This window comes from Sinocyclocheilus anshuiensis, unplaced genomic scaffold, assembly GCF_001515605.1.
Source record: "Sinocyclocheilus anshuiensis isolate Anshui unplaced genomic scaffold, SAMN03320099.WGS_v1.1 scaffold263, whole genome shotgun sequence".
Classification (NCBI taxonomy): Eukaryota; Metazoa; Chordata; class Actinopteri; order Cypriniformes; family Cyprinidae; genus Sinocyclocheilus; species Sinocyclocheilus anshuiensis.
Window position 1 is genome coordinate 2,373,410 of NW_015549593.1, and position 11,484 is coordinate 2,384,893.

General features: G+C 37.0%; 1 protein-coding gene across 1 annotated transcript in view; it reads left to right on the top strand.

The window, feature by feature from the left end:
• The window catches only part of LOC107658203 (contactin-associated protein-like 5), a 64,869-nt gene that overhangs the window by 35,262 nt on the left and 18,123 nt on the right, over positions 1-11,484 (top strand). Inside the window, exons 11-14 of the mRNA XM_016446662.1 lie at positions 977-1,148; positions 5,550-5,656; positions 6,089-6,208; positions 7,527-7,727. Coding sequence (XP_016302148.1) covers positions 977-1,148; positions 5,550-5,656; positions 6,089-6,208; positions 7,527-7,727 — 600 coding nt within the window. The remainder of the gene's footprint in view (positions 1-976; positions 1,149-5,549; positions 5,657-6,088; positions 6,209-7,526; positions 7,728-11,484) is intronic.

Genomic DNA, 11,484 nt, shown 5'->3' on the forward strand with positions numbered 1-11,484 from the left:
TGTGTTTGTCTGTCACTACTCACTGTGTGTGCACTTGAATGTGTTAAATGCAGAGCACAAATTCCGAGTTTGGGACACCATACTTGGCTACACGTCACTTCACTTTCACTCACATATTTGCATTCAAAACTTTGAGTATGCAACTCTGTTGTTCAGTTGCCACTAACTAACAAAATATAAAAGATCACAAAGTTAATATTTAAAATAAAATAAAATAAATAATATAAATCAGCATGTAAGAGCCAGTGTCATTTAAGTACTTATATACCATTGTAGTATTTATGAATATTTTGAATTGGCTTTTATTTTTATACTTTCAGTTTTTATTTTAATTTTGGTTTCAAGTTTAATTAATTTTGTTATGTGCTTTTGTCAGTTATATTATTTTGTTTTTGATGTTTTGTTTATATTTAATTTAATAAATTACAATTATTGTATTTCAGTTTTAGTTTTAATATTTTTTTTTACTTCAACTTATTTTATTTCAGTTAGTTGCCAAGGCAGCATTTTTAATGATCTGATGTTTATATTTTATTTGTATATTTATATTTGTATAATTACAATATTTCTATATTATATTTCAGCTTTATTTTAACTAAAACAAACAATTTATAATAGTTTTATGTTTAGTTAACAATAACACTGGTAAGAGCTAATCATGAACTCTGCTAGATTATAGCAGATTATATATTAAATGTATGTAATGTATACAATATTAAATGAAATATTTAAAAATCTATAAGCAATGCTCATAACGGCCATGTTTTGATGTTTTTTTTTTTTTTTATGATATTTTGTTGATGTTGATTTACAGTTGTCAATGGAGCAATAGAACATAATGATGTGTTGGAGGCCTTCAAAGTAAAATTGGGAAGATATCATTTTTTTTTGTTAGTCTGATTTTTGAAACACAATTTATTGTTTCTATTATAACATCCATATCTACAGTCAGGTGTATTTTCATCAATTCTTTCAGGATGTCCTGTATCCCAGAATGACTCTAGCTGCCTGAATCCCACGATGGCCTTTCAAGGCTGCGTCCGGCTCATCCTTGTCAACAACCAACCTGTAGATCTTCTCTCAGTCCAGCAAGGTCATCTAGGCAACTACAATCAGCTACAGTTTGACTTATGTGGCATTCGTGACAGGTGCGGTTTTCCTCACTGAGCTGAACATATGTCTGATCCATATTTCTGTTGCTGTTTTACATTTTTCCACCACAAAAATATCCACTGGATTTTATTTTATTCATGACACCTTGGAAACTTGAACATGTCAGAGCTGTTCTTTGTCATTAAGGCCCCAGGTCGTGCTGGCTGAGCTGGACTATCGGCAGAGCCCTAATTAGAACTGGAGGAAGTTCATTTGTACTTTCATTTAGGTTTGCGGCCAACTAACAAGCTCAGTGCTGCATTTCACACTTCTTCTCATTACCGCGTACTGGAATCAGAAGCCTCATTGACCCAGAACTGCATGACCCCTGCTGTCCCCTACAGTGGTCCTGCTTTAAGGAAGAGAGATTTCTACTCTTGTCTCCTTATTTACTTTCTTTTGAGTAAACAAGATAAATGCCAACGATGGGTAATGATATCTTCAGTTATACAACTGTTGGAGACTAAGAGGATGTACACTATTGTTCAAAAGTTTGTTTGATTTTTTTGATAATTTTGAAAGAAGTCTCTTATGCTCACCAAGGCTGCATTCATTTGATCAAAAATACAGTAAAAGAGTAATACTATGAAATATTCTTACAATTTAAAATAACTTTTAAAATACATTTCTATTATAACAAAGTATTTTAAAATGCATTGATAGTAAATTATAAGTGTTAATTATCAATTATTTTTGGTTGAATTCTTTAATGAATTCTTTAAAGAATAGAAAGTTCAAAGAACATCATTTATTTGAATTATAAGTTCAAATAATGTATATTATATTTTATGTATTTACATTTTTGTCACTTTTAATCTGTTTTATGTGTCCTTGCTGAATAAAGGCATTACATTCTTTAAAAAATGTTATTGACCCCAAACTTCTGAACTGTAGTGTTACCTACAATATTCATCATAATTATTCTAAAAGATTCTATAGAAAATCTCATTTAATAACTTAAACCTAAGTTATTATTAAAATCAGATTGCTGATTAAAGGAATAGTTCACCCAAAAATGAAAAGCTCACAACACACAACAGAACTTGAATTGTTCTGAAAGGATAAGTAATTTACTGAATTGCATAATTGAATGAATTTAATGAAATATATAAATTAAAAATACAAATTTCTGTAGATGGTTTTTAAAATTCATATATGAATGTCTTTGAATTTCAGTTCATTTTAATTCTACTTCCTTACATTCAGTTCTACATACTGTTTGCTACCTCAAGTCAAATTCAATTAAAATTCAGAAACAAGCCTGAAACTATCCTTTAATTCAGACATAATTCAGTTCTAACCTGGGAAATATATTCTCACCTTTAGTATGTTTTGCACTATTCAGAAGCACCCAAATTGCTCTACTTTAACCGGCTCCCCGTACTGGCTTTTATTCAGTCTCTCAATGTGTTTTTATTTGGCGGCAGGGACATGTCCCACTGGCTTCTCTGTACAGCAGGATTTTATTAATAGTGAACTTGTATGAACATGACAAGACCCCTCCATCAGTGGCAAGTCTAAATCATTCATGAGCAGCTGTCATAGACTGAGGGCCTCCGCTGTGAGCTATGTGACAGTTTTTGTGAGCCTGCCAGAGGGCGAATGCTCCCGGCTGCTAGACTGAACCTTTCCTCCGTCTCTGTCCCCTCTGTACACAGCCTCAGACTACATCTCTGATAATCAAGTGCCAAAATAGCTGACCCCTGGAATGTTTTGCCCTCTTTTGGGTTTTGGATATTGTCAAAGAGAGCTTCTCCATGGAGACAAATTTGTTTTTTTGTCTAGCACTTACATTTTCAAACTTAATGAAGCCTCAGTGGAAGACATCCATTTCTTTATTTTAATGATGTAGTCCTTATTTTGTCTGAAGGTGGTGACACATGGGAAACCATTTCAGGTGAGGTTTCTCCAAATGAGCTATAAGAGCTTATCAGAAATAGTTTGGCTATCACATAAAACAGTGTTGAGGAATGACTAACTAAAAGTAACAATATTATAGTTCTGTGTCAATTATAAATAGTATCAAAGTATTATATTTGTATATATTTATAAAGAAGTTTCCTCCCTCCCCCTACCTAATACCCCAGTGTATTGTCTTAGATAGTAATGTGTAGTTTATTACAGGAGTTTTTATAATTATTTTTAACAATGGGGTAATTTTAATTATTTTATTCTACTGACATCAGTTTTTAGAGTTAACAGATATGCTGTCTATTTAATAAGATTAAAAACTGAAATCAGTAAAAAAGTAAAAATCAGTTAAATATATTTCCATCCATCCATTCTCTAAACCACTTGTTGCTAGAATGTTGGAGCCTATCAAAGTTTTTTTTTTTTAAGTAAATATTAAGTTATAACTTTTTTTCACACAGTATAAATAGTAATCAATCTTATGCATGAACATACATTACCGTTCAAAATTTGGGGTTGGTAAGATTCAACAAGGCTGCATTTATTTGATAAAAAATACAATAAAACCAGTAATATTGTGAAATATGATTGCAATTTAAAATATGAGGTTTTAATATATTTTAAATGTAGTTTATTTCATGTGATGGCAAAACTGAATTTTCAGCAACCATTACTTCAGTCTGGTACTCGAGAAACATTTCTAATTGTTGTCACAGTTGAAAACAGTTGTGCTGCTTAATTTTTTTGTGGAAACCATGATACATTTTCTTCAGGATTTTTTGGAAAAGCCTTTACTGATAATTTTGAGTAACTTAGTGCATCCTTGCTGAAAAAAAAACCCTTACCTAGAACTTTTGAACAGTAGTGTATGTATATAGCCTTTTTATTTTACAAGGGTATCATCATGTTTGGGGGTCCTTATTGGCGTAAGTTTGAAAACCCCAAAATAACCTCAATATTGCTGCATGTGTCTTCTTGATAATAAGATTATTCATTCTCATGTCACGACTATGTTTTTATTCCCTTCAATTTTGACATATGTGTTAGTTCTCCTTTAATTTATGTCACTATATTACAGTTATGGCTTTATATTGCTAATAATATTAATGCTCTTCTAAATGTTTAATGTTACTGAAATATTAAAATGACTGTTATATAATTTAATGGGACTTTTATTAGACCAGTTAAAATCACCAATGGAGATTGGTTGTCCATCATTCATTGAAAACACACACAGTGTGTCCTGTTTTTTCTACATTACAAACCTTACAACACATTTTTAGGTCATCGACTTTTACTTTAGACAATGTCCCTTTACCAAAAACCTTGATCACTAAGGGCGGTTTATTGCTGCAGAGCAGTTCTGCACATTGGTTGGCATAATTTTATGGTCCAGCAAAACCTTTTTTCAAGCATGACTAGAAATAGCACAGAGGTAATGAAATCATCACCTGAAACTGTATCCAGCCTGCAGTTGACTCTCCCTGTAGTGGTTAATGGCTGTATTGTACGTGGAGGCCTCGTAAAGTGGGCTCTTCAGGGACCAGGCGTGCAAACTGAGCTCTGTGAAATAATATATGCAGGCCTAAAAGGCTGGTAATTGTGAAGGTTAAGCAGACAAATTAATTCGCTATTAATCAACACGTCCCCAGCAAGCATATACATTTTTTGTATGTCTGTGTATTAGTTTACAGGCATCGCATTAAAGACTTTCCTACACTGAAAAAATCAAAAGCTCATCTAGCACTCTTATTGAGGAAAACAGATGGATGAAATGAGCTGAAATTTGCTGAATCATCCTAAATCTTAAACGTTTTGTATGTTAATATTCATGTACATTATTTCTTTAGTATTCTATACAGGGTTAAGATTACATTTCTTGTTATCCAGTACTACACTAAATGCCTCTATTGCGTAAGCTTTTAGCTTTAGATTATTTTGTTCTTTCATTTGTAAAAAGGTTCCCTTTGTTACAGATCATGAACCATCATGGCTTTTTTGCTTTTCATAGAAAAGCAAATAAATTCTTGAAAAGAAAATGAATTTTCTGCAGGCAAGCGACAGTCACATCAACCCTGTCTCTGATATTCCCCTCATACAAATTCACATATTAATTTTACCATTTCTAAATTAGATCCAGCTGCACTTGATATAAAATATTCTGTCAAAAGCCCAACGATTCTCTTGTTTTAACAGACTGTTTTATTACGGCCACATTACGGGCTATTTCAATGCCAGCAACAGACAACTTAATTGTATGCAGATATACTCATTCAGTCTCCGAAACTGATTTTGACTTGAGATGGACATGTAGTCGGTTCTCTGTCATCTGAGGACTTTAATTCAAAATAAGCCTGATGCTGACTGCTTATATTCTGTTTCAAATTACTTTGTAATCCTTGGTCACACTTAGATTGTTCAAATTTTTAATTTTTTTTTACTGTATATTTGAACTAAATGTTTGCGTATCTCTTTTTATGTGACAGGTGTCTGTATAATTTTTGTGAGCATGGCAGCCGGTGTTCCCAGACATGGTCTTCTTTCTCCTGTGATTGCACTGGTACAGGATACAGTGGAGCTACATGCCATAACTGTAGGTCTGCGCAATGGATTCCTACATTTCAAACACACTTTCTGTATATTTATTATGTCAGGCGTACACACAAGGGAAGGTTATATTTGCAGCACCTAAGTTTTAGACTTTTTAAACTAAATAGTAATTTACATTATTTCACTGTCTAAGTTCCCTTAGGGTTTTTTGAATTTACGAAGAGTTTACGCTTTGAAAACACGCACACAATACAAAAACTAACATGACATACATTGTATGTATTATGAAATACAGATCTGTGTTTTTTGCTCAATGTCTGTTTTTAACAGGAATCATCTTTACATAATGTTTGTTAAAAGTACAGACATCTAGACAGCACTGTTTCGTAAAGAAGATCTAAACAATAGCCTTGATCTTTGTGAAATGTTTCAGGTGCTTTGATGAAATCTTGTATTCCCTGTTTGTATCTTTTAGCCATCTATGAAGCGTCATGTGAACACTACAGGCTTGCAGGAAGCACTTCTGGATATTTCTCTATAGATCCTGATGGAAGTGGCCCTCTTGATCCTATTCAGGTCTACTGTAATATTACAGGTCAGTTATTTCTTTCTGCCCCCAGCTCAAATGTTAGATTTGACCAAACTGATATATCTTTCCCGTGTGTTTTACTCAGTTTAAAAGTCATTATTAACAGGGTCTGAAATTAACACCTTCCAAATAGGTAACACATATCAATTTACTAGCCAATTTGGCGGGTCATGATTCATAGATTATGCCCTCCAACCAGGAGCCTCCAACATTAACTAAACAATGTGTAAGGAGGATCAGACACTGGACGAGAAGCATTACATTTTTAAAATGCAAATACATTGTTTTCTATGAATGTACGTACACCGCATCACTCAGCATCTGTCAGAGATGCCCAGCTATATATGACTTCAGGGGCTGTTCAAAATCCTGCCACGCCATTCACATAGTTTTAAAATAAATTACATTAACAACAATTTGGGACAAATATTTGAAGGTACTGACTTCACCCTAAGCTGGAAGATTTTGTATATATTTTTTTTTTCATTATTGTGGCTTGAATAAAGTGAATGCTTCATATAGCAATATATAGATCGCTTTTTCTTTTTCCATTTGCACTGTTTTCAGACTCAGTGATACCACTTTATTCATTCTTGAAGTGAACTTTTGCCTGCATACTAGTGAGTAGATTCACTGTTTTTGACTGCCGCCTTGAACTTGAGAATGCGAGTACAGATTGACGCATCCTGTGTCTGATTTGAATGCATATCAGTGGAGGATAGACTTCAATATGCTGAATTCAGTACGCTGACTTTTGTGGGGAAACAGCTGATCCCTTTACCAATTGACAGCCTGTCTGCTAATCTTCAATGTGTTTGCCATTAAACATTAATTTTGGAGTGAGCTATATTTGGGAATTACAACAAACATGGTTTTATAAGAGAAGTCACCATGCAGTAATTTTGTTTTTATTTCTATTTTATTTTATTTTTATGGTTTCCACAAAGAATGATTGACTGTTGTAAAACTGAAAGCCATTTAATGATTTAGAATCAGATTTAATAATAAATATATTATTATTATTATTATTATTATGATTTTGAATAAGCAGTGAATCTGGTTAATTTCTATTATTTTTGTTTTGGGTAGTAGAAGTTCTGAATGGCCAGTAACTTAATTTATCTCATTTTCTTGCTCAATGAAAATGTATGTTTTGGTATGTAACTCCCGATGTTATTTTATTTTATTTTGTTATTTATAATCCTACATTTGTTGGAAAGACATTCTATCTCCCATTTCTTAAATGGTAAAAAGACACTCATTTGTTTTGTGCCTTTTACTTGCCCTGGAATGTTGGAATAATGCAGAGTATCAAATGTTTCAGGGAACAAAATGTGGACAGAGGTTCGTCACAACAGCTCGATTGCAGTCAGAGTACGAGGCTCTACACTGCAGAAGCCATATGTCGGATGGTTTAATTATAGCGCCTCATCTGAACAGCTGAAGGCCCTGGTGTCTCTGTCAGAACACTGTGAGCAAAAAATCGCATACCACTGCAGAAGGTCACGGCTGTTTAACCCCTGGGGTAAGTACTGGCCTTAGCCTCTCAGTGTTTAGGTATGTATCAATGCTGTAAAAACAATCAATGCTAGATTTACTAGACTGATTTTGTCAGGTGCTAATAGGAAAAATTATTTTATTCTTTTTATTTCTTTTGAATTATTATGAAATATGAAATCAGCGTAAATCAGACATGTCACTTTTGAAGAGAATTTTACATGCAGACATTTTGGTCTCTCAAAGCATCATGACAGTAAATGAACACATTTTTTTATGAAGTGTGATACTACTGTAGATAATTTTGCCATGCAAAAAGATTAGCTTCATTAGCATCTCACCAAACGTATGTGAAAAAGATCATAAAGGTCGTCCAGTGTCTGCAGAAGGAAGAGAGAGAGAGATTTTCAAAAGCTGTTATTTCACTTTTGGCAGCTCTTGGAGGGAGTCATGTGCAGTTTTCCTCAGTTTATGAAAAATTGATGTAGTTCCGTTCCCCTGAGGCAGATATCATGTCACTGCAGACTATAAACAAGATTATTATTCCCGACATATTGTATCATAAAAAAGTGTGTTTTTTTTACCTCTCTGTCCCTCTTGCTATTAAAAGTGTGATATCTTAGTTATATGTCAGGTAAGTTGGCAATGTCTTGGTCACTTATTTACATATGAATTAAACCAAATTATACAATTATATGAGTTGAACATGCCATGTAAATATATTTCTCACCAAATCCAAAAAAATATAGATTTTTTTAAAGATTTTTATGAGGTTATGTTGGCAGTTATTATTATTATTATTAACTAAATTCCATACAGCAATAGTAAAAAAAAAAAAAAAAAGATGTTAAATACTTAAACATTTTTGTTTGTTTTCCCTCATAGTTGTTTAACACGGATCAGTATGCGTTCAATTATTTTAAGAGCTGTTGTCTAGTTTGACAGAGCGCTTGCCTTTCAATTTAGAGGTGAGAGTGAATAATTATCATGGCATCACATAAAGTGTGAAGTCTCTCACTCACTCACTTACAGTGAGAAGGCAGGTCTTTATAAAAATAAAAAGAATTTGATCAAATGCTGAAATTTACAAGAGAAATGCCAAATGTAATTTAAGCTGCAGACTTCTTGTAGTTCATCAGCTAGCAGAGAATAAATGAATAACCATGCTTTCATTTTCAGTCTGGCAGTCATCCCAGTCTAAAACCATAATTATTGCCCAGATTAAATTCCACTTTGCATTAATATGCATTGCAGATTTATTGGAAGTCATTATTACCACACCTTATCACAAGTGTTTTGATTTAGTGTGCTAAATTAAGCTGTTTAAGATCTGTCAGTTCTTCAAGGTATGTAATCATGCTAAATTTTCTCTTTCACATAAATCAAAAGTATCATATTTCCCAGCTAGTCACTGTCATCACTGATCAAGTAATTACAGTCATAGAGAAGTGAAATGGATATATCATCCTTACACTATTAACAAATTTGTTTCCATTTGAATTTGTGCATGTCTTTACCCATTTACCCATTACCCATGTCAATAAAATTTATAACATAACTAAGTATTGCTGATGTAATAAATAATAAATAAATAAATAAATAAAAGATGGTGGAAGTATGTTTTATAAGAAAATCCATAATATAATCCATTGTAAAAGTGGATGCAACGTGTTCATTGTGTTATAAATAATCATACTCTTAAACTTATAACCACAAATATGTAAGTATTATGATGTATTATAACTGTTGTTATGATTATTCATGAGTTGATATAACATATTATAAGTTTTTTTATAATGCATCATGCATTGATTATAATGCCTTAAGTATACCCTTATAATGTATTATAAATACGGGCTTCATAGAAAGTGTTACCGAAAATCCTTTTTCAGTTCCCTTTCAATACTACACTTGTACTGCGTCTTCCTAGACGCATATGGGAAAAAAGCCTTTTTTCTCCTGAACTGAAGCCTTTTCATTCACACAGTGAAACTGTACGGCCATTGGTTCGTGCAGTGTATTAAAAGCGAACCAATGGCTAGGCAGCGGAGCTGCACGAGCCTATGGCGACGAAGCCCGCCAAAGCCAGCCAAAGCCTGCCAGAATGGGCGGGGCATCTGGCTATATGAGTGGGCATTCGCCACAGGATTCTCAGATTTCTTCTCCTTCAGCGATGACTCTACGTCTTCAAGCTGATCCGAAACCGCTCGCTGTTGACACGCCTTCGCAGCTGGAATCGGGACCTCTCAGCACGGCTGACCTGCTTCTCCGCTGCTTCAGCGACGCAGCAGTTCCGGTCCGTTTCCCCTGCTGCCATCCGGCGACACTAAAAGAGCTTGGCGATGTTGCAAATGCCACGCCGTTACTGCGGTTCGTGCGGGTCTCCCCTGCACGCCGATGATGGCCACACGGAGTGCGTTTCCTGCTTGGGGAAATCCCATGCGGAAGCTGCGCTCACGGGAACTATTTGTTCCCATTGCGAGAACTTCAGTCTCACCTCTCTCCGCTCACGGATCATTTTCTTTTCAGAAAGCGACTCCGCCCTTCGCGCCCTCCCGTTTTCTTCCTCCCAGGGACCTGTGAGGAAAAAACAGTGGGGCAGAGGGATCGAGCGACCAGCTGCGAGCGAGCCCACATCAGCCCAGATCCCGCGTGCCTCGCTCTCGCCCCAGAGAGAGTATTCCCCCATCCTTTTCTCCCAATCTAATCAGCGTCCCTCTGCTTGTGCGAGCGACCTGATCTCATTTGGGGGAAGTGAGGACAAGCTGCTTGATGACAGCATGTCATTGGCAGCATCGGATGCAGAGGAGCTGTTGGGCTCGGTGAATGACCCCACCCCCTCGCCATCGTCCGCGCCCAGCGCCACCAAAGATGGGATGGATGCCGAGCTTCTCCGTATCCTCTCCAAAGCGGTTGAAGAGCTGGGTTTAGAGTGGTCTCCGCCAGAGGAGCCCTCTCGCAGCCATCTGGATGATTGGTTCCTGCCGGGGCGCCACCAGGCCCCTCGTCAGCGTTCCTCTCCGTTTTTCCCGGAGGTCCATGATGAGCTCACCAGATCGTGGCGCACTCCGTACTCCGCCCGCCTCCGTACTGCTTCTTCATCCGCCCTCACTTCCATCGACGGCGCTGAAGAAAAAGGGTACGATAAGCCACCTCCCCTAGATCAGTGGCCGCGCATCTCTGCCCTCCCACGGCCATCGGCTGGAGAGCAAATGCCGCTCACCCATCCAAGCCGTGTAGAACCACTTCAGCTCTCGCTGGACGTGCCTACACTTCAGCTGGACAGGCGGCTTCGGCGCTTCATTCAATGGCGGTCCTCCAGGTCTTCCAGGCCAAGATTCTCGCATCCTCCGATGAGTCTGGCCTGGACCCCGCGCCCCTCAGGGATCTGAGGAGCGCAACCGACCTGGCTCTGCGCGCCACTTCCTCGATGCTCCAGTCTCTCCCAAAGGTCTTTTCGACCCGGCGGTCGAAGGATTCGCTGAGCGCTTCACAGAGGCACAGAATCGTCAGAGGCTATGCGACATTTCCTGCCTAAGCGCTCCAGCTCCGCTGCTGCCTCTGCTCACCCTAAGTCTGCGCCGACTCAGCAGCCCGTAAAACCAACACCTGCCGCCCCTGCCGTTCAGCCCGCTAAAGCGCAGCAGATGCGGGGATGCTCTCGCTCGGCCAAATGCTACCCTCTTCCTAAGCGCCAGGAACCCCGACCCAGGATTGCGTTGGACCCGGCGCCTCAGGCATCATCCTGATCTGCGAGACAGGAAGAGGACGGGGTCAGATCTCGT